This window comes from Globicephala melas, chromosome 13 (genome assembly GCF_963455315.2).
Source record: "Globicephala melas chromosome 13, mGloMel1.2, whole genome shotgun sequence".
Lineage (NCBI taxonomy): Eukaryota > Metazoa > Chordata > Mammalia > Artiodactyla > Delphinidae > Globicephala > Globicephala melas.
Genome location: NC_083326.1, coordinates 80486472 through 80513486, shown reverse-complemented (window position 1 = coordinate 80513486; position 27015 = coordinate 80486472). Strand labels below are relative to the sequence as shown.

General features: G+C 37.3%; 1 protein-coding gene across 27 annotated transcripts in view; it reads right to left on the bottom strand.

Annotated features, from left to right (window-relative positions):
* The window catches only part of ATXN2 (ataxin 2), a 127508-nt gene that overhangs the window by 10364 nt on the left and 90129 nt on the right, over positions 1–27015 (bottom strand). For 23 of the 27 annotated variants that reach the window (XR_011376680.1, XR_011376679.1, XR_009566552.2 and 20 more), the window contains 8 exons: positions 26000–26063; positions 25224–25376; positions 24769–24835; positions 12263–12447; positions 11808–11940; positions 8157–8210; positions 3108–3253; positions 2218–2445 (listed from right to left, as the gene is read on the bottom strand). Coding sequence is in view for 15 of the 27 variants with exons in the window: in XM_030860336.3 (XP_030716196.1) it covers positions 2218–2445; positions 3108–3253; positions 8157–8210; positions 11808–11940; positions 12263–12447; positions 24769–24835; positions 25224–25376; positions 26000–26063 (1030 nt within the window). In the remaining 12 variants the exon portion in view is untranslated. Of the gene's footprint in view, positions 1–6; positions 2446–3107; positions 3254–8156; positions 8211–11807; positions 11941–12262; positions 12448–24768; positions 24836–25223; positions 25377–25999; positions 26064–27015 lie in introns of those variants that run through there. The other 4 variants (XM_030860337.2, XM_060311235.2, XM_030860342.3 and 1 more) reach the window with 4 other exon arrangements.

The window sequence follows — 27015 nt, the reverse complement described above, 5'->3', positions numbered from 1 at the left end:
CTGAAACAGAGAGCTCTTTTACGCATACAGGCAACATCTCCAGCTTAAACAACATGTCAACTGTGTCCCTTTCACTGGGTTGGGGCTCTCAGGAAAGGGCAACAGTGGGCCCTCAGGGCCCTTTCTTTCCTCTGGGGACATTCCCTAGTGGATCCATCAGTTGACCTATAGACATGCTTCACCCTCTGGCAGATCCTGCAAGGCTGAGGGAGCAGGCACCCAGCGAGCCTGGGTAAAAGTCAGGGCTGCAGTGTCCTAGCCTTCAACATTTCTGAGGACTGGATTCTATGTATGGGGCAAGGTCTTCACAAAGATCCCTGATCCAAGCGCAGCTTTCTCAAATTAATAGGAGGCTACCTGCAATGATGCTTTAGACTCTGGCTTCCATGTGGGGCCTGAATTAGTTTTACAGATAACATCTCTTTCAAGTAAGAAAGCAGATTATTACATTATAAGCAGGGACTGTTAACTTTGTTCTAGGTTCTCTTTGCCTTTCCCCCTCTGCTTCTTGCCTGCTCACCAGCACACCTCAGTGAACAATGAGTCAAGGCAGTAAGAAAAGCCTCTCAGGCCCCTTTGCTCTGCTGAAAGATCCGCTGATAGAGCAGCAGCAGCAGGAGTTGCAGTTGAATGGCTCCAGTGAGGTGGGAAGGGGTAATCTAAAATTATCTGGTCCAGGCCAGTGTCTCTCTGTACCAGGTGATAATGAGTTCAACCTGGTCTCACTGTCAAGTTGGAAAGGTTTTAGTCAGCCCAAATAGCTGGATCGCAGCTCTGCAGGGAATTGGCAGAGCCAGGAAGAGCTCTCGTTTCCTGCCTCCCATGCTGTGCACTGTTCTAGACCAGGATAAGCCTTGAATGAAATGCTGTTTTGATTCTTACATATTCAAAGGGACCCAGGGCATATCTGGGCTTCCCTGCAAATATTAACCTTGTTGCTCTTTCAGCACAAAAGCACAAAAGTGAGGTTTTAAGAACCCCAACTTACATGTAAATTCACATACCTACTTAGCCACCAGCCTCTACTAGACATCTACAGGCCCCCTGGTCTCATGAAGCTCCTGGTTCAGCCAAACCATGCTGCCCCACACCTGACCAAACCGGCTCCCCTCCCCACCATCAAAAGCAAATCATCCACTGCAGTGCGCCACACTACAGAACCTACACGTTTGCTGGGGAGAATGCCCGAACTTCCCAGAGCTGTGGAACGCTAGTTACAAGGTCGCCTCTGAGAGTTAGCTCCAACTGAGCACCATCTCCAGCCCCACCACGCCAGAGCCTCAGTGGTGCACTGCTTGACATGAAACAGAGTTCAGTGAGGCAGGCTAACAGACCCAGAAGAGTTCTGTTATGAAAGCAGCAAAAAGAGACAACAAATACAGCCAATTCACCCTTAACAGCTCTAGGGAGGGCCTAAAAGGACAGTGTTGGAGCTCAACTTCGGTGCAGCTCCTTCTCATTAAGACAATCCAAATTGGCCCTGGATTGCATTGGACTTTTGTCAGTAGCTGATGCAGAAAGCAACCACACCTTTCAACCCTTAGAAGCTTTTGCTAGAGGTGAGCTCCAAAGGGCTTCCAGGGCTGCTCTTTAAGAAAAATGGGAACACCTGGGTGCTTCCAGCTTCAAGTTACACTGCACGAATGTACAAGGCCAAGCCCTTTCAAGAAGTACAACATATGGTCAAAGCGGATGTAGGAACAGCCAGGGAAAACAAGTACAGATATTTCTTAGGAACTCATGTGACTAACATTCAAGTGGTCAGGCCCAGTGTAGTCACCTCAGAGTTGAGAATTTGTGAAATCCCATCCTCCTTGCCAGACTCGTGTGTATGTGTGTGTGTCTGTGTGTGTGTCTGTGTTGGGGGGGAATATACGTATGTATACGTATATATAGCAATGAAGCTATATAAACATAGCAAAGCAGATACAGCAAGGAAAGAATTAGGTTGCATTCCAGAGTCAAAGATATTTTTAAGGTCTCAGTTGGGAAACGTTAAAAGACTGACCAATCAGCAACTGCACTGATCCCATTACAAAACCACACAAACATTCATTTAGGGCCAGATCACATGTATTTGAGTGGAAAAAAGGAGACAAGCAAATGGCATCACACACAGGGGTTCCTGGCTCGAAGAGCAGCTGGCTCTTTGCTGCTTATCTGACAACCTTCATTTCCTACTTGGTCTTCACAGAAAGTTGGCTAAAGCGGGTTTACCTGAGGTACATGGGCCATGTGGGGTGGATTGGTATAAGCCGGCTGAACATGAGAAGGATGAATCGTAAAGACGGTCTGTTGTGCTGTTGGAAAACTATTCTGTGGCGACTGTGTATTGGAGGCAGGTGTCATGGAAGGTGGGGTTGGTGCAAGCCCCGCATGGTAAATGGCTGACTGCTGCTGCGGACTGGCCAGGTGGAGAGCCTGGGCGGCCTGATGCTGATGGTGCTGCAAAGTAACAGGAAAGAATTGAGAAAATTTTCTTTAAGGAAGAGCAGTTTAAGGGTCACACACAAAGCTGAGTTTTGCATATGACAACAGGCTCCCTCTGGGCCTATCTAAGATGAGGGGCAATGGCAGGTATCAGAGAATACACAGGGAGTAGGAGCAGGGCTGGGGTGGGGGTGCCTCCTGTTCACAAACATTCCTGTCTGGGCTGCAAGCCTGATTCTCAGCCTACAAGCCCTCAACCAGCAGTGGTAAAACAGGACTACTGCTCCAGGGGCCTGACAGATGTCAAAGAGCTCCTTAAGTGCCTCCTTAACAAACATGATTAAAGAAGCTAATAGGAAAAAAACCAAACACCCTCATCATGTAAACATTAGAAATGAGATTTTTAAAAAGTTCCAAGCCAATTTCTTGCTTTATGTTAGATTTTTCAATATTGGTTAAGTTTCCAGAACTTACCCCATCACCTTATTCTCAATATGTACCTTAAGGTGATTTAAACCTGGGGGCACAGCCTGCAGAGCTGTACACTGGCTCCATGAGGCAGGGCTGCTCGGTGTTTTGATCACGTGGTACCTAGCATCTTGCCTGGCACTGAAGAAAACACTCAATAAATAGAACGATGAAGCAGTTCTGGTGAAGGCCTCTCAGTTCCTCCTTACCTGAACAGGACTGGGTGCAGGATGGCTTCCACCATGTTGGCTTTGCTGCTGTCCAGTGGGGGTGGCAGAAGGCTGAGGATGTGGAGTATGAGGGTGCAAGGTAGCATTAGGGTGCGCATACTGCTGAGCAAGGGAGCCAGTGGAAACTAAAGTGAAAGGAAAAGAAATGTGTATAATTGACAGGTGTCATGCTCTTAATCGCTCCTCTATGCCTCATCAACTTTCAGCTCATCCACAGTCTTCTTGATGCTCAATGCCTAACCAATCTCTGTATTTGACTCCATTTAAACCACCCACTTCTTAAAAAAATAAATGGGAAGTTACTGCTTAACAGTCAGGCTAGCATTTTATTCATATAACATAGCTGTACACATTATATCAAAATCTAATTAAATTTACTTCTAAAACAGTCACTAGGTTTCCTGAAAAGGCAACTTAAAAGCATAGACAGAAACAATTCAAACAATCCCCCGTCTGCGACCTGTCTCTCTGTCTCTCACACACACACATTTAGCTCAAGGCCATCATCTGGCTAACCTCACCATGCTACTGTCCTGGATCTGATGCAGTGTCCCGTGGGCACAGACTATATCAGGGCTGTAGTAAGGGGCTGGATAAGGTGTGTGGCAAGGTCAGGGCTCTATCTTCAGGGCCAAATGACCACAATCTCTCTCAGCTGATCACAGAAGCCACTCTGCCACTCAGTTCATTCTCTAGGCCTCCCTGCTCAAGATCTGTCACCTTTGCTTTATAAAATCTAGTAAATGGGATTACCTAAACTATGTAGAAAAACGAATTCCCTTCAAAGCATCCTAGCCTTTAAAAAGAATTTTACTAGCTAGAGTAACCTCAAAGGAAATACGATGAGCTAGTTTAAGTAAAAGTGTGTTCATTAAAGCTAAGAACCCAAAGCCAATTCTTTGTGAATCTCAGCACAGACCATACCTTGGCACAAAACAGGGAGATGAGGTATAAATTCATTTGTTCATGTCATCCCCAAACAGCAACTTGAGAATCAAAAGCACAAGATGGGTTCATTGCTTCCAGTGACTACTGATAGCACACTGATACAAATCTAACCATGATGTGGCAATGAGCTGAGGACAATGTTCTCAAGATGTATCTCCTCTTGGAAGTCAATGTGTCAATTCCAGAAGAGTTCTTCACATTCTTCATATGGTGTTACATATAGGGGGCTGATGGGGAGAAGCAAGCACTGCTTTGGGATCAGGTACCCTAACAACAGCAGTCTAATAGGCTGGCTGCTGAGAGTTGCCAGCATAGATGACTCTGGATGAGTCCAATGTAAATGTTATGCAGAGGGTTAGGCACATGAAACAATTCTATAATGCTTGACATTGTAGGGCCAAGGACCAACATTCCAGCCCAACTGGTTATCTCCTCAACTGTATATGTATCCTTTAAAGAGAGAAGGGTGAGGCAAAGAGCAGTGCTAGGATCACCTGTGCATCCACTGCCAACACCACAGTGGGCATCTATACTAAGTTAACTCCCAGATTAGATTAAACAAAGCATTTTTCTTTATACACTGGGAAAATCCCCTAGCTATAACAGTTAACATACACTGGAACATATTAACAAGGAAAACTGGCAACGTATTCTTTGGGTGTTTTTCAAGAAGTCAGTGACAGTTTTCTGGGACATGGGAAAAATAATGTGCTAACAGCTTTCTTGAGTTTCACAGTCCCATGAATCTACGAAAGTAGTCATTGTCGTTTTTCTAATTCATTGGTTTTTTAAAAGGCCATTCTTCACCATCATATTCATTAAGTTAAGCTTCTGACCCCCAAAACTGTCTGGGCACTGTCTAAAAGACTTGAGATAAATCTTGAACCCTTGTTCTTGTAAAAATCTTACACTTATTTTTCAAATTTATTTTTAAATAATTAGAACAGCTACATGTAGCTAGTGGCTACTGACTGGACATCATTATTTGTAGCACATTTCCTTCAGCACAGAAAGTTTTATTGAATAGTGATATCTAGAGTCATTCATGCTCCCTTATTTTCAAACCACTTGCATTAAAATCCTCCCTACTATAAATTCTTAAATGTTTCATTTGTAACAATTCTAATCTGTCTGGGGGAAAGCAATTCCCGAATCCAAATTCTATTTATGAGGTTTCATAGAGTACAGAATCTCAGAGTTTCTATTTATTTAACCTTATTTATTCAAGAAACTTTTGTACCAAAAGTTTTAAATTTCATTTTTAATTACCTTTTAAGCAAAGTATTAAGGAAATAAAAAGTAACAATAATCAACTCTAGCTGGGTGCTATTTTATTAATATTCATACATAAAAAAGCATGGCCATCACAAAGAGAATTACACCCATGAAGTTCCATAATTTATTCATCAATTAGAAAAATGTTAAAATCTTGAAATTACTTGGAGAGAATTAAAGATGGAAGTATTTTTTACTATGTATTTAAAAAAGGCATCTCTGTGATAGTTTACCAATACTGAAAGGTTATAAGATAGAGTATTCTAATCTATATGTCATTTGCATTCATAGCATAAATACTTCAAGTAATCCAAGCTGAATGCATCTACATGGGCTTTTGTTTAAAAAAAACACCCTTTCCCTATCTAAACACCAATAAACTGCAATGCATTATAAGAAAAATTAAGCAGATGTAAACATACATCATAGGCTACAAATAAAATGTGAGGATGTTTGATTAGAAATATCTTCCTTTGTTCATCATCTTGCTTAAAGATGTTTGCTAAAGCAAGTACCTTACCCAGGAATTCTTTTCCCCCTTCAAATATGAAAACTGAGTAGCTAATTGGGGAAAATGTGGAACTTATACACTTTAATAGTAAAAACAACAAAAATATACTTTGGTTCCTTGAAAGGCCAGTTAAGAAGGAGACAAAGACAAGTAGGATAAGAGGGAAATTAAAAGGCTGCGGGGCAGGGGGGAAGGCTGGAAGAGGGGAGGGGGGAGAGAGAGATAAGAGAAAGGAACCAAGATAGAGTAAATGAGGGGAAAAATCTAAGAGAATTAGGGAAAGGGAGAAGTGGAGAGTGAAAGGCAGTAAATTCTGGGCTTTCCTGACCTAAGCCTATCATTTAACTGTTTTTATTATACATGCTCATTAGCTAAAAGATTCCAGAGAGGTTAAAAATAAAGTGATTTTTCTTCAAAATTCTGATTTAGCTATCCATCAGTTAAACTTCTATTTATAAAACCTAAGTTGCCTTCATGAAATCTGGATTACTTCAAGCTAATCAAAGAAATAACTATTTTTGGGGCCAGACCCAGTCCAGAAGTTTCCCGCTCACTGTGTTCCTCGATATAAATGTTTAAAACTCTAATTATGTGATTTGTCAAATCCTCGAAACACTAACCACAATCCAAAAATCATTTCCTAAGCCATGATCTTACTGAAGCCAATGTCCATAGAGATGTACATTTAATTTAATATAGAAGTTATTAAATTAAACCTAATTTAATAACTAGGTTTTGTCATTTTTGACCTTGGATGCACAAGACATGAGAGAACACCAGCACAGCAAAACTTTAAAAATGAAACAAAACAAAATCTTCCAACTTTTAAATCTGATGTTAAATTCAGAAAAAAGGAAGTAAAGGAACATTGAAAACTCTTTAAAAGGGGAATAAAAGGCAACTAGACCAAACAAACCAGGACAAAATGCTTAGAAGGGGGTGGGGGTGGGGTATGAAACAGCAAATTAAATTACAAATAGCAGCCCCACTGTTAGTTTCTTTTAAAAGTACTGATATTCTCTTTTAGGGAAAGTTGTGCTAAGGCAGTTAATGCTTAGGTGTGATGATTAAGGACCTTTTAGCTACTTACCAGGAAACTGACTCCAAAACTACTAACAGAGACAGTAAGATGGTGAGGATAACTACATTTGAGACCTCAAACTGAGTACATAATAGAATTACTGACAGTCTTTTATATACTATACCACATACATAGTTTCCCTTTAACAGTTATATATACAGCAAGACTCCTTTTTAAAGAGCATCTATTAAAGGATTAAATTTGTTAACATTTCCTAGCACCAAATAAATAGTATGTACGCACTTATTTTTGGATACCAAGTCAAGGCACAATTAATGAAAATTTAAGTCAAAATGTTTTCTAAATGCTTTTTAAAATTTGGCATCTAGTATATTCAGACATTCAGTCATTCTACAGTAATTTAAAATTTAGTCTCTAACAAAATTTTAATCCTTAATATCCCCTAGAATATAGTATTTCACATAAAGCGACATATATTATACTGTCATACATTTCTAAAGGATTCCTGCAAGTTAGTGACTTTCCCATCCAAATACCAAAAGCCCATGAATAAGCCTTATTTTAAAATTTCCCTACAAATAGAGAAAACAAACCTTACAAGTTCATTTCCAAAAGCAATCCCTGCTCAGACTTTCTCCATTTAGGAGCAATCATTTACCCTTCCGCTGGTGGTGAGAGGGGGCTGGTGTTGCCAAAGACAATCTCTAGTAGCTGCTAGGTCATGCTTTCCTGCTTAAACTCAAGACATCCATGAGGTGTCTGCTACCTGAATATCATAAACCTGTAGTCATGCAAAGACTGAAAATACAGAAACGTTCCTCCCCTAGTATTTCAACCCTATTCAATTAAAAATCCTTGTAAGGATAAATGTTTTCTTACCAGGATACTAAAAAAAACCCTAATGTTTTAAGCTTGTGGCTTGCTTTGCGCTTTGTTTTAAAAACGTCTGTTCAGGGAAAGTTTCTCTGAACAAGGAGAGTATTAGGCATTTCCAAAACAGTCACATGTTTGCTTGGTATGCAAAAATTAATTTCTGAAACAACTCAATTTTTAAATTAACTCCAGCTTTCTTAAGCTGGGTTATATTTCCTTTTTAAAAACTCTGAATTATTTTCATATATATATATATATTTTTTAAATGATTTTGTCTGGCACAAGGAAAAGATTGCTCAACAAGTCTACTCCCTTAACATGTATTCTTTAAAAAGTGTTTTACTGTTCAATTAAAATTAGTATAAAAAACCCAACTCACTGGCAAAGTAGAAAGAAGGGCTTGTCTCCTTGTTGTATGGTAATTTGGGACATGCTGAATTTGGGAAATAGAAAGGTTAATTAGCCTTTTAAGGTGTGCATTTTCCTAATTTTCTGGAAAGGTTGACATATTTAGTAATTTCTTTTTGTATTCATGCATAACTCATTTTTCTTATTTTACAAGAGATGACAAGCACTTTAAACATCACTACAAAATTAAATAAGATAGGGCTGAAGCAAAAGACACTTTTCTTCTGTATTGGGTTGTCAAGTACCACATGCTCACTTAGTTAAATGAAAGGAATAAAGTTATTATCTAATAAAAAGACCAACATTGCATTCCACTGAACACCTTGATATAAATAATGTACCAAAACAAAATAATATTTACCAAGTTTAATTTAAAAGACTAATCCAATTTTGCAAATCATTAATAGAAATGTCACCTTACACCTTATTCTGTAAGATGTTTACTAGGCATCTGGTAATGGATCCAAAAATTCAGAAACAGTAATATTAAACAAGGGTACAATATCATTTCTTATTAAACTGTCTACATAAAGGTGTGTGCGTGTGTGTGTGTGTGAGTACACTTGTAAGGATATGCACCAAAATGTTAACTGGTGATTGTAAGGGAGAAGATTAATAGGTGCATTTTAAATCTTTTTGCCTACTGTATTTTCGAATTTATCCGCATTAAACTACCGAAAATAAAGCAAAAAAAGGATTCTGGATTTAACTCTTTCTGAATAGAGAAAACTTCATTATTACTGTTTCTAAAAGGGAAAACAAAGTTAGATGAATGAAACAAAATGAGATGAATTATAAGACCAGATGTTAAGGAAACAAAGAGTAACTTATTAGGAGGAAGAGGGCAGAGGCAATGATGAAAGTGAAGTTAAAGTTAAGGTCAAAGAGATGAAGTTTGTGATCAAAGTCCTTCCTAAGATATCTAGAAAGAGTACAAGGTCAACAATTCTTAGAATGTATCTCCTAATAATTTAAATGTTCAGTGATCTATTAGCATATTTATATTAAATACACCAAAAAATTAAAAAACAATAACCAGCCTTTCATCTTGTAGTCATTTCTATTCGCAAAGGTTTTTGCTATGACCATAACAATTAATGAATGACAAAAAGGTGACATATAATTGTCATTAACATCTGGGTGCATATTCTTTTGTTTGCATTAAAAGTTAAAAAAAATCTAGATAGAATGTAGCTTAAGAATAAATATAATTCATACTCAAACTATTTGGTTCCTTTTGGAATATAAAATATAAACTGTTCAAGGGAAATGAAAATAAAATTAGCATTTCTATGCAAGTTTTGTCTTACAGTTTAAAATAACGTATTTAAAATTTGTCTATATTCAGCATAATTGTATTTGGAAGATCTAAAATAACTGAAATAAATTATTGAAGAATTAATGAACTTGCTAAAGCAGATTAAATTATGGCTTATTGTGGTAAAGAACAAACCAATTCATTTCCCAGTGTTCTCTTTAGGGTATGAAGTATCCAAAACAGAACCAGCAACAATCATACCAAATCTACAGCTTTGCCCCTAGCTGCCCTCATCAACACACATCAATGAAATATAATGCAATCTGTGTAAACTGCAGGAGAGTAATTCAGATTTGGTTGAGCAACTTTCTCCTGGTATCAAAGAACTAGCTTTGATGACTAATTCATTCCAGATTTCACTGGACATTAGGTCTAGTATTTTGTTTCTTTGCAATATTTACTATTTACCCACACTTGAATGGACTTCAGGGTCCAAGATCAACTGCTTTTCAAATGGAAATATTCTGGGAAGGTAGTTATAAAAACCATTAGTGCCTCAAATACAGTATTTACTGTACTGGCTGTTTCAAACCAATAAACATCCAATCAGCAGACAAAGTCAGATGTTGGTAGTGAGTGAATATACACTGAGGAGAAAGATTCTGCTTGACATCACAGTATTACTACAATGTCTCAAAGGTGTGGGCACACAAAAAAGCAATGGAAATTTTAGCTCAAGTTTCAGATCTTATTCCAAGGGGAGTATCCCAGAAAATGGGAAGAAAGAAATGTTTTTTCCATTTGTTACGTCAAGATGTATTCAGAAATGTATAATATGTACAATAAACAATCATAATAAACTGTGTCACCTAAGACTTTAGCAAACTGGAAAATTATTGCAATGTATACAAATTGCATAAAAGTTAGTGTGATAAATCAGTGGTGCCTTTTCACACATACTTATTCCTGGTTAAGACAACTAAAGACAAGCCAATGATAGGAGATCACAACCAAAATCATAAGCCAAATCAGTATGTCAATCTTTCAATTAAATTATAGATGGGCTTCTTGAAAGAAATGTTTTTCAAAATTGGAGCAATCACATCATTTTAATTTAAAGAGCACAGTCAACAAGAGAAAATTTTAAGTGCGGAAAATTAAGATCTGACAAGTATTTTATTAAAAAAAAAAGCCTTTAATCATGTAAAATTCCTCTCATTTGTGAACCAGTGGTAAAGGAGCATGCCTCCAGAAAGAAAACATTAGCAGTGGGTTCCCGGTGACAAGAATGATTGTTGCTGCCTGAGTCCTATATTCCTATAAACCTACAAAATGTTATAAACTGTTATCTAAAGTTAAAAAAAAATGAAAGCCTTTATATTCTTATTAGTCACTCAAAAAGTTGAAAGAGGTTTAAAAAATGACACGTCCTTGTAGTTACATGTAATATTAATTTCATTTTCATAGTGGTTCACTTTTCAATTGTATGAATAAACTTAAATTTCTCTCCCTCTCCAAAAAACTGAAATGCCAATGGGAAAACCTAAATGACAGTACAGGAGTTCTCAGAAAAGTTCAAAACAAAATTTAGATCTTAATAAAACTGGTACTAATTAAAGGTGCATTTTGAAAAACATAATACGGGACGACCCATTAATTCTATATTACAAAATATAAGTGGAAATCTTATTTTAAATTCTAACATTGAAAACAATATTATTACTTTAGACAGTTGCAAAGCTGACTTACACAAAGTTCTCCAGCCACAAAACTAAGATGGTAATTTTAGCTTATTACTCAGATATATCGTTTAATTTTATATAGAATACTTTTCATTTTATCACTGTATACTCATTTAAAGTATGAATCTGTCAAAAGCAGATCTAATATTACACAATTCCAACCACCTGAAATACAGCATGATGCAGAAACATAGTAGCATTGTAACAAATAGCAATAAAATATGCAATGTCAGTGACCCCCAGAGTAAGGAGTGAAGCAGAATGTTTTCTTGCTTTCATTACGGTAAAACTTTCTTGCATGCCTTAGGAAGGGTATACCAAATGATGTTACTGATGAGGAAGAGGAGAAAGATACCTTTCTCCACAAAAGATGCTTTTACACACATTATTACATTTTAGTTAAAGAGAGACAATGGAACAGAGAGAAATTTCAAAGTAGAAATGATTTGCCAAGACTTATAGAGCAGGTCGGAGAGAGAAATGGATTCATCTTTTCTTTAGATTCTTGACCCTCAATGTCATAAAAGGCAGAGTTATTCTTAAACAGAGCATCTTTTCAGAGCTTAAAAACACAGTAAGAATAGTCACACACATTGAAAAAGACAAACAAACTGCTTCCTACCATACATCGCATGCGTCTGCTCATGAGCCCCGTATTGAGTTGCTGAAGAAGATACTAAACCAGGCTGGGCATGTGTTGGTGGTGCCATCATTCTAGCATTACCCTGTATTACAGGACTATAGACATGAGGATGCTGTGTTCAAACAAAAAATAAAGAAAAAAACATTAAAGTACCAGATATAGTCAAGTAGATTTTAGTTATGTCTTAATTCCATGGTTTCCAGGTTTCCAGAAACCACTCCTAAATCCTTATTTGGCTAGAAAGGATTTAGCCTTTGAAACACTTACACTGATCAGCAACTTTCTATTAGGTTAAAAAGGACCCCCAAATCCTTAGCTGCCTACCCCACCGTTAACGCATAGCACAAAATATAAAGGAAAAACCCCTTTACCATACTAAAAGTTACTTCAATGGAACAACAATTAAAAGAGTTATTAGGTCATATCAGGCTTACCTGAGACTGATAATGTGGCACATGCTGAACAAGAGGCTGATTTGGAAACTGCTGAGGACTATAGGCAACATACTGTGTGGAATAAGCTGGTGGGGTGGCCACAATTGGTGGGCCTGCTGCTGAGGCTGGGTGCATCATGGTACTCTGATGATGTTGGTCTTGCCGTTGTTGGGGCATATTTGGTACTGCAGGAAAAAACGACGTAATATTAGAACACAGCAGCTCCTTATTAGCATAAAATATACGAACATGGTCCATAAGGCTCTGCATGATTGGGTCAAAGCCTACCTCTCCAATGCCATGTTATACCACACCCATCCCCCTTCAGCCACTATGGGCTGTTTTCCTATCATATATGCTATTCCTCAGCCTCAAACCCCAATCCCCTACTGCCAGGTTGGAAAACTTTTACTTGTCCATCAAGTGTCAGCTTGAAAGCAACACTCTCAGAGAGATACTCTGTGATGACCCCCAGACTTCATCAAGTCCCTGTAATTACAAGACTCTTACAGCACTATGAAACAACATTTCCCTCATACTTCTCATATACACCCTGTTTGAGACACTGAATTATGCCATTGCTAGAGAAGGGCACTGGATTTTATTCAAAGGAAAACAAAAGTACAACAAAAAAGCCAAAACAGACCCAACACTTAACTCCATCTTTCTAAATTTCTTACCACCGAACTCTTGCTTTTTCAAACATAGCATCACACACTACCATGTAGCGCTTTTAAAAAATTGTAATAGCTCTTTTAAAACATTACTCTTTGTCTTGTATTACTCCACACAAATTTCTGCCTGTAATCTGCTCCATTAAAGCTCTAGTTAACAATTTAGCTCAACTGTCATCTCCTCTGTATCGTCTTTCCCAATCGCCCACAAAAGCGCTAGCTGCATGCTCTGTGTACCTTTTCCTCACATGTTTATTACAGCACTGACTGTTGTCTGTGATGGGTTTATGGTGCTATGTTAACCAAGCCACTTGAGGGAAGAAGTTGTGAACCACTGCTTACAGCAAGACACAAAAAATGTTGTAACTTCGTATGTTCACAAAATCATCAAAACTGACTACACAGGTAACTGCTAATGTAGAGACAGAATTTGTCTTTTTTAAAAAAATATTTGAAGGTTTTGCTAAAAATTTAATGACTGCTGCTGATACTTAGGAGAGCTAGTTACACACTGTGTTATCTAGTCAGAAAAGCAAACTTGAAAACAGAAAAAACCAATTAGGTAATATTGTTCTGAATTTAATCTTGAGATTCCCACATATTGAAAAAGCACACCCTTCTAGTAAAGAAAAGCCACCCAAAACTCAAATATCATTTTTATCACATGAAAGTTTGTCTAATTAAGCTAAATAAGCTTAACTTACTATCACTATTTCTTTTCATACTTTACAACCCTCACATATTAAATTTTTTTTTCAAAAAGCCAGTCAAGTTACTGATTTTTAAAAATAAAAAATTCTAGTTATAAAAACAATGCTTGGGACTTCCCTGGGGGCTCAGTAGTTAAGAATTCGCCTGCCAATGCAGGGGACACACGTTCAAGCCCTGGTCCAGGAAGATTCCCACATGCCGCGGAGCAACTAAGCCTGTGCGCCACAACTACTGAGCCTGTGCTCTAGGGCCTGCGAGCCGCAACTACTGAACCCACGTGCTGCAGCTACTGAAGCCTGCACACCTAGAGCCCATGCTCCGCAACAAGAGAAACCACCACAATAAGAAGCCTGCGCGCAGTAACGAAGACACAACACAGCCAAAAACTAAAAATTAAACAAAACAAAACAAACAATGCTTGAACAAAACCTTAAAAGATAAAATATACAGCGATATACCTGGTTTTATGGTTGTATTACCCCCGACCCACCCAAACTGAATCTATCTTAATCTTAAACCACAGTTTAGACTGGCCATACTTCAGCCATTTCTTTACATCAATGGTTTTCAACTGGGAGCAATTTTGCCTTTCAAGGGGCATTTGGCAACATCTAGGAGACATTTTTGGTTGTCACAATTAGAGAAGGGGAGGATACTACTAGCATCTAATGGGTAGAGGCCAGGGATGCTAATAAACATCCTATAATGCACAGACCCCACCCCTAGTCTAACCCCCCACACAAAGAATATCTGTCCCAAAATGTTCCTGACTTCAGCATATTTTCAAATACAACTAAATTTTTCTCACAGGACGCAAAAATGGTAATGCTGCATTATGTACCAAGAAGACAAAGAGGTGGTTTTGTGCAAAAAGGCACTACTATCATGAAGGAAAGATATGCCTTATATGATCTATGGCTGCATTTCAGAAGCAAGTCCTTAATTTTCCCTGTTATTTGAAGAGTAAAGCAGCAGGATATAAGATTAACATAAAGACGGCAAATAGCCTTCATATACATAGAAGATGCAATGGAAAAGATGAACCCACTCTACATTAACAATAAAAAAAGAAAATACCTAAGGCAAAAACTGAAGAAACACATAAAACTTTTAAGAGAAACTTAAAAATACTACTGAAGGGGCTTCCCTGGTGGTGCAGTGGTTAAGAATCTGCTTGCCAATGCAGGGAACACGGGTTCAAGCCCTGGCCCGGGAAGATCCCACATGCCGCGGAGCAAGTAAGCCCGTGCGCCACAACTACAGAGCCCACGTGCCACAACTACTGAAGCCCATGTGCCTAGAGCCTGTGCTCCACAATAAGAGAAGCCACAACAATGAGAAGCCTGTGCACCACAATGAAGAGTAGCCCCTGCTTGCTGCAACTAGAAAAAGCCCGTGCACAGCAATGAAGACCCAACACAGCCAAAAATAAAAACAATTAAATTAAAAAAAGAAAGAAACAAACAAAACAACTACTGAAGGTAGAGAAGCAGATTTAAACAAGCAGAAAGGCATCATTTGTTCATGGATAGGAAGACAATATAAAGATAGCAATTCTCCTCTAAGTTAATTTCTAAATTATATATTTATAAATTTAATGTAGTTCTAATGAAAATCCCAATTGGCAAACTGAATATTAAAACCCAGGAGTTCATTCTAATAGAACAACAACAACAAACCCTCACTGGTCAACCTTTAGGGATAATAGAAAACCAACTCATTATTTTGAGAACTGCCTTGAAATGATGGGCAGTTTAGCTGCCTTTCTATCACAAACTGTACCTCATGGTAACCAAATAGTTTGACAAGGTAAAGTTTTTCTTTATAGAAATAGTCCAGCTGATAATTGAAAAAGAGATGACAGAATGAGAATGCCGTTTTGCAATCCTTAGTGAAATAATGAATCTAGCGCTAGACAGTGATTGTCAGTGCTGCCAAAACAAACAGAGAAGAGCTGGTATGAAACGTTATCCTGGATAGATAAGGCAGCCAAGTTACTCCTACTATCCAGGAAAAAAAAAAAAAAGACAGAGGTAAGACACTGACTCCTAATAAAAGTACACACATCATCTATGAAACATTCCAGGTTAAGTTTTAAAAAATACAAACTAATCTTTCTTATCTACAATCAGTTCACAAGGATTACAGGGGACAGAGGAACACTTTAAACAATATCACAGGGACACAATCCATGAAATTCAGATGGTGGGAAAGAATACAGGACAAAATAAATTAGATTTAAATAAGATAGAAACGGAAAAAACTAAGAAGAAACCTATAAGAGAGTTAACATTAAGAGAGAGAAACCAATCAAATGAAAAGTGTGGATTCTGGACTGTGGCTCAACAAGCCAACTATTAAGAAAAATTCATAAGACAGTAAGAAAAACTTGTGCTCTACACATTTGATAGGAAGAAATAACTGCTATTTTTTTTAGGTGTGAAAAATTGTATTTTAACTATGGTTTAAAAAAAGAGTCCATAACTCTGTGAGGGTATGAATGAACAAAACATGTCTTTAAAACCGTCATAATAAAAATTTACCACAACATAAAACAATTAAAAAAAATGACTTAAACATGATACACAAATGTAATTTGTAAATCTCATTTGGATCCTAACTGGAACAAATTAACCGTAAAAAAATATATACTTTAAAAATAGCCACAGAAATTTGAGGATAAAAGGGAATTACTGTTAAGTCTTTTTGGTGTGGTAACGATATAGTAATGTTTTATGTTTGTTTTTAAAAGACCCCTTATCTTTAAGAATTTTAAGATAAAGTATTTACAAATAAAATGGTGTATCCGGGACATGCTTCAAAACAATCTGAGAGGAGAGAGGTCCTGTAAATGAAACAAACTGGCCATGAGTTTTTTTTTTTTTAAATAAATTTATTTATTTATTTTCTTTTTGGCTACATTGGGTCTTCATTGCTGCACGTGGCCATTCTGTGGTTGCAGCAAGGAGGGGCTACACTTCGTTGTGGTGAGCAGGCCTCTCACTGCGGTGGCTTCTCTTGTTGCAGAGCACGGGCTCTAGGCTCATGGGCTTCAGCAGTTGCAACACACAGGCTCAGTAGTTGTGGCTCCTGGGCTCTAGAGCGCAGGCTCAGTAGTTCTGGTGCACAGGCTTAGTTGCTCCACAGCATGTGGGATCTTCCTGGACCAGGGCTCGAACCTGTGTCCCCTGCATTGGCAGGCGGATTCTTAACCACTGCGCCACCAGGGAAGTCCTGGCCATGAGTTTCTAACTATTAAAGCTGACTGATGAGTACTTTTACATAATTGTACTAGTCTAACTGCTTACTTGTATATGTTTGAAATTTTCAGTAATAAAAATGTTCTTAAATGCCAACTGATTTTATTTTTTTAGTAGTCAACCTGAATATCAAGTTCATATGGAAAAATAAACAAGAAAGAAAAAAGTCAAGAAAACCTGAGGGGGGGAAAAAATCAATGTTGGGAGTGGATGGATCGGAAAGTAGTCTTAACAGATAGACAGTTTAACAGAATGGAACAGAAAATCCAGATATAGATTTAACTACACATGGACACTTAATATATGATGAAAATGGCATTTCATATCAGTCTGTTCTCTGATCATAATGGAATGAAAAATAAAAAACAGAAATACCCAAATATTTGGAAATTAAAAACACACTACTACCACAACATAATAAAGGCCATATATGACAAACCCACAGCCAACATTGTTCTCAATGGTGAAAAACTGAAACCATTTCCACTAAGATCAGGAACAAGACAAGGTTGCCACTGTTATTCGACATAGTTTTGGAAGTTTTAGCCACAGCAATCAGAGAAGAAAAAGAAATAAAAAGAATCCAAACCGGAAAAGGAGAAGTAAAACTGTCACTGTTTGCAGATGACATGATACTATACATAGAGAATCCTAAAGATGCTACCAGAAAACTACCAGAGCTAATCAATGAATCTGGTAAAGTAGCAGGATACAAAATTAATGCACAGAAATCTCTTCCATTCCTATACACTAACGACAAAAAATCTGAACAAGAAATTAAGGAAACAATTCCATTTAGCATTGCAACAAAAAATAAAATACCTAGGAATAAACATTCCTATGGAGACAAAAGACCGGTATGCAGAAAACTATAAGACACTGATGAAAGAAATCAAAGATGACACAAACAGATGGAGAGATATACCATGTTCTTGGATTGGAAGAATCAATATTGTGAAAATGACAATACTATCCAAAGCAATCTACAGATTCAATGCAATCTCTATCAAATTACCAGTGGCGTTTTTTTACAGAACTAGAACAAAAAATCTTAAAATTTATATGGAGACACAAAAGACCACAAATAGCCAAAGCAGTGTTGAGGGAAAAAAAACAGAGCTGGTGGAATCAGACTCCCTGACTTCAGACTATACTACAAAGCTACAGTAATCAAGACAATATGGTACTGGCACAAAAACAGAAATATAGATCAATGGAACAGGATAGAAAGCCCAGAGATAAACTCATGCACATATGGTCACCTTATCTTTGATAAAGGAGGCAAGAATATACAATGGAGAAAAGACAGTCTCTTCAATAAGTGGTGCTGGGAAAACTGGACAGCTACATGTAAAAGAATGAAATTAGAACACTCCCTAACACCATACACAAAAATAAACTCAAACTGGATTAAAGACCTAAATGTAAGGCCAGACACTATAAAACTCTTAGAGGAAAATATAGGCAGAACACTCTATGACATAAATCATAGCAAGATCCTTAGTGACCCACCTCCTAGAGAAATGGAAATAAAAACAAAAAAAACCAAATGGGATGTAATGAAACTTAAAAGCTTTTGCACAGCAAAGGAAACCATAAACAAGATGAAAAGACAACCCTCAGAAAGGGAGAAAATATTTGCAAAAGAAACAACTGACAAAGGATTAATCTCCAAAATATATAAGCAACTCATGCAGCTCAATATCAAAAAGACAAACAACCCAATCCAAACATGGGCAGAAGACATTTCTCCAAAGAAGATACACAGATTTCCAACAAACATGTGAAAGGATGCTAAACATCACTAATCATTAGAGAAATGCAAATCAAAACTACAATGAGGTATCACCAGTCAGAATGGCCATCACACCAGTCAGAATGGCCATCATCAAAAAATCTACAAACAATAAATGCTGGAGAGGGTGTGGAGAAAAGGGAACCCTCTTGCACTGTTGATGGGAATGTAAATTGATACAGCCACTATGGAGAACAGTATGGAGGTTCCTTAAAAAACTAAAAATAGAACTACCATGTGACCCAGCAATCCCACTACTGGGCATATAGCCTGAGGAAAACCATAATTCAAAAAGAGTCATGTACCACAATGTTCACTGCAGCACTATTTACAATAGCCAGGACATGGAAGCAACCTAAGTGTCCATCAACAGATGAATGGATAAAGAAGATATGGCACATATATACAATGGAATATTACTCAGCCATAAAAAGAAATGAAACTGAGTTATCTGTAGTGAGGTGGATGGACCTAGAGTCTGTCATACAGAGTGAAGTAAGTCAGAAAGAGAAAAACAAATACCGTACGCTAACACATATATATGGAATCTAAAAAAAAAAAAAAGGTGCTGATGAAACTAAGGGCAGGACAGTAATAAAGACACAAACGTAGAGAGTGGACTTAAGGACACGGGGAGGGGGAAGGGTAAGCTGGGATGAAGTGAGAGAGTGGGACTGACATATATACACTACCAAATGTAAAATAGATAGCTAGTGGGAAGCAGCCACATAGCACAGGGAGATCAGCTCGGTGCTTTGTGACCACCTAGAGGGGTGGGATAGGGAGGGTGGGAGGGAGACGCAAGAGGGAGGGGCTATGAGGATATATGTATACATATAGCTGATTCACTTTGTTATACAGCAGCAACTAACAGAACAATGTAAAACAATTATACTCCAATAAAGATGTTAAAAAACAAAACAAAACAAAACACTACTACATAACCCACTGGTCAAAGAAGAAATCATAAGACAGAAAATATTCTGAATGAAATATGAAAATAAAACACATCAAGTTTTAGGGATGTAGCTAAAGCAATGATTAGAAATGTATAGCTTTAAATCTTCTATGCTAATAAAGAAAGTTTTAAAATCAATGATCTAAGCAACTGCCTTAAGAAACTAGAAAAGGAACAGAAAATTAAATTCAAAGAAAACAAAGAAAGGAAATGATAAAGAGAAAAATCAATGAAAGTATTGGATTGGCCAAAAAGTTTGTTTGGTTTTGTTCTATACAATGGCTCTAGTAGTGCTTAGCTGTCTATAACTTCACTCGAAACAATTTTGTTAGATTGTATTGTGGCAGCTGTCACACCAGCGTGCATTTTTAAAAAAACTTATCAAAATTGGTGAATTTTTGTGTAGTCATTTTAATATTGAAGATGGAAGAAAAAAGCAACATTTTCAGCATACTATGCTTTATTACTTCAAGAAAGGTAAAAATGCAAATGAAATGCAAAAAAAAAGATTTCTGTAGTGTACGGAAAAGGTGCTATGACCAATTGAACGTGTCAAAAGTGATTTGCGAAGTTTTGTGCTGGATGATGCTCCATGGTCGGATACATCAGTTGAGGTTGATAGTGATCAAATCGAGACATTAATTGAGAACAATCAACATTCTACCATGTGGGAGATAGCCGATACACTCAAAATGTCCACATCAAGTGATGAAAATCATTTGCACCAGCTTGGTTATGTGAATCGCTTTGATGCTTGGGTTCCATACAGGTTAGGTGAAAAAAACCCTCCTGGACTGTATTTCTGCATGCTATTCTCTACTTGAACGTAATGAAAACGTTCTGCTTTTAAAACAAATTGTGACGGGCGATGAAAAGGAGATACTGTACAATAATGTGGAATGGAAGAGATCGCTGGGCAAACAAAATGAACCACCACCAACTACAACAAAGGCCAGTCTTCATCCAAAGAAGGTGATGTTGTGTAAATGATGGGATTGGAAGAGAGTCCTCTATTATGAGCTCCTTCTGGAAAACTAAACGATTAATTCCAACAAGTACTACTCTCAATTAGACCAACTGAAAGCAGCACTCGACGAAAAGCATCTGGAATTAGTCAACAGAAAAAGTGTAATCTTCCATCAGGATAACGCAAGACCACATGTTTCTTTGATGACCAGGCAAAAACTGTTTCAGCTCGGCTGGGAAGTTCTGATTTATCTGTTGTATTCATCAGACATTGCACCTTCGGACGTCCATTTATTTCGGTTTTTACAAAGTTCTCTTAATGGAAAAAAATTTTAATTCCCTCAAAGACTGTAAAAGGCACCTGGTACAGTTCTTTGCTCAAAAAGGTAGTAAGTTTTGGGAAGTTGGAATTATGAAGTTGCCTGAAAAATGGCAGAAGGCAGTGGAACAAAATGGTGAATATGTTGTTCCAATAAAGTTCTTGGTGAAAATGAAAAAATGTGTTTTTTTAAAAAATAAATTTATTTTATTTTATTTATTTTTGGCTGCATTGGGTCCTAGTTGCTGCGTGCTGGCTTTCTCTAGTTGCAGTGAGCGGGGGCTACTCTTCGTTGTGGTGCACGGCCTTCTCATTGTGGTGGCTTCTCTTGTTGCAAACACAGGCTCTAGAGTGCAGGCTCAGCAGTTGTGGCGCACGGGCCCAGCCGCTCCGTGGCACGTGGGATCTTCCCGGACCAGGGCACGAACCCGCGTCCCCTGCATCAGCAGGCGGACTCCCAACCACTGCACCACCAGGGAAGCCCTGAATAATCTTTTTATGTAATTTCCACTTTGAAAATATATATTTCACACATAAAAAATAAGATTAATTTAAAAAACTATCCTTACAAATGATAACAAACTCAATCAGATTAACCTACCTATGTGTCAAACTGCTGACATAACTCAGTGACTATAGAAAATGGTATTTTGGAAGTAACAAGGGTAGCAACTCCTGACTCTGAAAATTGGCACTTAAAGAATTCTTAGTGAAATAGATACTAAAGAAATCTTATATTTTATTCTGTAGTCCAGAAGTTAGACAACAAATAGTTTGGAAACATCTAATACACATTATAGGAAAATGTAAATAAGCCAGCCTCTAAGATGGCCCCCAATGATCCCGCCACCTGGTATTCACACCCTTATGCAGTCCCCTCCCACAAGCACCAGATTCGCTCTGCTTGATCTATATAGCAAATGACAGAAGTTAAGATACGTCACTTCCAAGGTTAGATTGTTAAACAAACTGTAGCTTCCATTTAGGTCAGTTTCTCTCTGAATACTCACTGTGGGAGAAGCCAGCTGTCATGTTATAACCAGAACTATCCTGCCAACAGCTCTGAGTCTGGAAGCAGATCCACCAGCCCCAGTTCAGATAACCACTGCTCTAGCCAACATCTTGTCTGCAACTTCTTAAGAGACTCTAAGGCAGAACCACCTAGCTAAGTAGCTCCTGGATTCCTGACCCTCAGAAACTAAGTGAAATAATATATGTTTGTTGTTTTAGGCAGCTAAGCTTTGTGGTAATTTGTTCAAAGACAGATATTATTAACTCAATAGCAATGAATATATCCAATGACCAGAAAATGGTTTCTAAATACTATTTCCCAGCAAAGAGAATGAGGGTTGCTTGGAGGATTACTGATCCAGGTCTAGAGTCAGAAGAAGATTAGCCTGAGACATCAAATTTGTAGCAGAAAGGAAGCTATCAGAGACAAATGAGTAGTACCCAAAGGACACGGGAGCCAACCTGAAGGGATTACCATCGATCAAAGATGGGACAATGGGAGCAGCAAAAAGAAAATAATTGACTGAAATACAATGAATATATAAAATTATATGAAAATCCATGTATTCATAACTTTCCCATACAAACTATTTCAGGATACCTAAACAGCCCTTGTTAAAAAGAACAGTCCCTTACAGAATGATTCTAGCTAATAAATGGAGAAGAAATACTAGAAACTGAGAAATCGCTGTTTTCAAACTCCTAATTACAGTGATTTCCAAAGTATGGCCCTGTACCAGCAGGATCACTAGGGAATTGGGTTTTTTATAAATTGCACTAGAAAAGTAAATTCTCAGGCTATGCCCCAAACCTACTGTATTAGAAATTCTGGGGATGGGGCCAAGCAATTGGTGTTTTTAACAAACTCTCTAAGTGATTCTAATGTACACTAAAATTTGAGAACCATGCCCAATGAAAAGGTGATGTTACGTATCAATCATTAATGAATTAGATGAAAGACTAATAGAAAACTTTACGATTGGGGAGGGGAGGATCAGGCTATCACCACCTGAGCCCTTAATAAATCTTACCATAACGCAAAGTAGGACCAGATATTGTACAGCTCTCGAATGATCCAATATAGAGTACTCACAAATATCTATCAAGTATTCTTATCTCTTCCCGTAAAAAAGTTAAACCTGAATGTAAACAATGACATCACAAGAAGTAAAGAGACAAATCTAGAATACAGGACATGCTACATAGTAATTGGTTTCTGCCACAAAGCAACAGCAGTGGTAAAAACAGCAGGGGAACTACAAAGACATGTAACAAATATAATAATGTGAAGATCTTATTTTGATCCGTATTCAAAACAAACGGACTGTAAAAATATATTCTTGGCCCAGTCAGGATAATCTGATTATGATGGTTATTAGATGATAAAAAGAATTACTGTTTATTTTTATAAAGTGTGATAACAGACTCTGGCTATCTAACAAAAATGTCCATACTTTTATATATGATACACACGTATGTATGTAGAAATGAAAAAGTATGTAGAAATGAAATGGCAGGTCCTCAGAATAAGATTAACCCTATAACTAGATAACTTTAAATGATCTAAGGTAGAGTTCTTCCAATAGGTTCCAGTGTTCTAAGGAAAGATAAAGGATATCATACTTTTTTTTTGGCTGCACCACACAGCTTGTGGGATCTTAGTTCCCTGACCAGGGACTGAACCTGCGCCCCCTGCATTGGAAGCGCAGAGTCTTAACCACTGGACTGCCAGGGAAGTCCCGGAAGCAACTTAAATTTAAATGTCCATCAACAGATGAATGGATAAGGAAGATGTGGTATATAGATAATGGAATATTACTCAGCCATAAAAAAGAATGAAATAATGCCATTTGCAGCAACATGGATGAACCCAGAGATTATCATACTAATGGTGAAGGAAGTCAGGCAGAGAAAGACAAATATCATACGATATCACGTATATGAGCCTAAAATATGACACAAACGAACTTATTTACAAAACAAATGGACTCACAGACACAGAAAATAAACTATGGTCACCAAAGGGGAATGCGGTGGGGACACATGAGGCGCCTGGGACTGGCTGATACAAACTACCATATATGAGACAGACAACACAGGGAACTCCAGTCAATACCTTGCAATAAACTATAATGGAAAAGAAAAAAAGAAGTGAAATTTGCGTGATGGGGGTAATTAGTGGGCACTGAGAAATGACTTTACTATATAAACCATTCTACTTTCTATTCTCAATAAAATAGCAAATAATTGCTCTCAATTACCTAAATGGCAAAAGAGGGGAACCCTTTAGCATTTTTCAACATTAAGAAATTTCCTTTTAAGATAAATATGTGTTTTTTTTCTATGAAGGCTCTTCTACACAGAGAATACTAGATTATACAACACTCTCATTTTAAAGATGAGGAAACATTCCTCTAATAGCATTTTGATGGTTTCTGAAGTGAGCCGTCTCTGCTCAAAAAGAAATTCTAAATTTTTGGGAAAAAAATCATATATTATATAAAATAAGAATGTCAGCAGCTAGTTAATTAACGTAGCGAACGCTTTTTCCAAATTTAACATTGAAAACTTCAAAATTAAATCACTTTTTGTGAAGAGGATCCTGAAATTCACGACTGATGGGTATTTTCTCCTCCTGTTTTTGTTCATAAAAATGCATCTAAATACCTGATGTAACGTTGAGCAACAGAAGTCAATGAACAGCTTCACTGAAAGTCAAAACTGAACCACAAATATTTATTCATTATAAACTGAGTTATTTAATTCATGCAGCATGCAAACTACAAGCAAATACAGGCAGGATTATTCTCACCTTTACCTGCTCTATATGTCTTGGCTTGATTGACGGGCATGGGCGTCATAGGTATAGGATATAAAGGCTTAAGGGAATAAAAAAAACAAAAACAAAAACTGAAGATTAGGCTCTCAAGATAGTAAGAATGTATTTTATCACTCTCTCTTAGTTGTATATTGCTAGAGAGCTAGCTCTGAGGTTTCCTGATTCTTTATGAATCATTAAAAAATAAAATCACACCCACAGCTAAAAGGACAAACCCCGAACTACAGTAAATCTGAATCATATTTCTTACCAGAAACATTCTCAGATTTAGGTCCTTAAACTAACAGCACACCACACTGCAAGCTTCCACTTTTTAAATACCTCTGTTATACCATCACTGCCTCAAATCACTGCATACCTACAGAGTGTTTGGTGTCAAATACAAATAACTTAGAGAGGGTAAATGAACACCAAATTCTATGACTTACTTGCACTCCTGGGCTCACTGGGACTGGATACATCATATTTGGTGCAAAACAAACAGGTTGAGTATAAACTGGAGTTGGCTGCTGATGACCCACCATAGATGGGCTAGGTTGTGCTTGAGGACGAGGCGAAGTTGGGGTGGTAGAAGGCTTTGGCTACAAAAACAAAAATCAACTACCTTCAGGTGAAAAGCTAACCATTACTGCAATTTGAGGACTGATTCCCCCCATCTTTCTCAGTTCTACTCACTGTTGATAAGCAGTACCTCTTAATGAAAACACCTCACAGAAAATAAACTTCCACGTTTCAAATAAAAGAAAAAAAATACTTGGTTATGTTACCAATAACCAAGTATTATTGGTTGATTAATGTTACCAATTAATCAACAATGCTATTAAAAACAGCAGTGGTGATTTTTAAGGAACTGGAGACTGTTTTTAAAAATTAAAAAATAAACACATCATCTTACAAAGTCAGTAGAATAATAACTGTATATCTGTGAACCTGAGAGCCTCGTTGGCCAACCATCTTCAAATTCTGAGTCAGAAAGATTAAAAAATTTGCCCCAGACCACATCTAATTGATGACAAAACTAGCATTTATTCCTATGGCTCAAAAATATTCCTTAATGACTACAGAACAAAAAAGAACTTAAACTAAAAGTTGTTTTAGCATACTATAACTGAATTTAGATGGCAGGAATGGGAAAGGGAATATTACTACAAATAATTTTTTTTTTTAAGAGGCTAGATTACTTCAAAGAGAGAGAAAAACTTACCTGAGAAAAGGAACGAGGGTTGAACTCCTTCGCATTGGGATTCAACGTTGATTTCCTCACTTGCCTACACCGGAAAAAAAATAAAGCCCAGTGAAATCTGCATGGAACTTATGCTACTGTAAAGTCTTTTATACCTGACAGTTTTTTTTAAATGGCTAAACATTTAAACAATTCTCACTAGAAGATCACTAACTCTCTTAATTAAAACACACATATACATAATTACTAGCCAAAAAAGGACAAATTTTTAAAAAAGTGCAATACGAATGGTTCTCTCAAAAGCAATCAACAAAACTTAAACTGAAAAGACAGTAGCCCCTTATAAAATATCCATAAAAGCAATCCTTAATATACCAATTCTCTAGCATGCAGTATTTTTTATGTGATAAATTGTTTCCTATATGAAATATCTTGGGAAAAACCATGATTCTAATAAAAAATTTTTGCCTCAAATTAAGAATAAGTGCTCCTTGACTTACCAATATTTGCATTCCAAAAGTTCATCTGTAACTGGGTTGTATGGAACCCAGAACAAATAAATCAATGGTGGTGTGGTTAGGTTCCGAGACTAGCCCACAAAAGCCCATTTAATTGATAATATATTGGATGTGCAGAATTAATTCTATTTTAACAAATCTAACTATTAACTAAAACTTTTTTTTTTTTGACGGAAAACACGTTGAATTCCAAGTAGGGGCACCAGAGACTTCTCTCTCTTCTTGGCAGTGTAAGTTCGTAGTCGAGTAGCACAGCCAGGAGGTGGGTACTGACTAGCATACAGGGGATATCAGTCCCAAAGCCAGTGATTTTTCAACTCCCATTAAGCCATAATTAAGCCATTCTTAATTTATGCATAGGGTTTTTTTGCCACAGGGTGGAAAAACGATGGAGGAGGGAAGAAGAGTATAGGGTGCAATGACCTAAATGACTTAAGACGTCATTTGTTTAGACCAGTTTTTTCTTAAGTTGAGAGCTACTTATAAAGCAGTCTAAAAGTCTAGATAGATTCTTGAGTT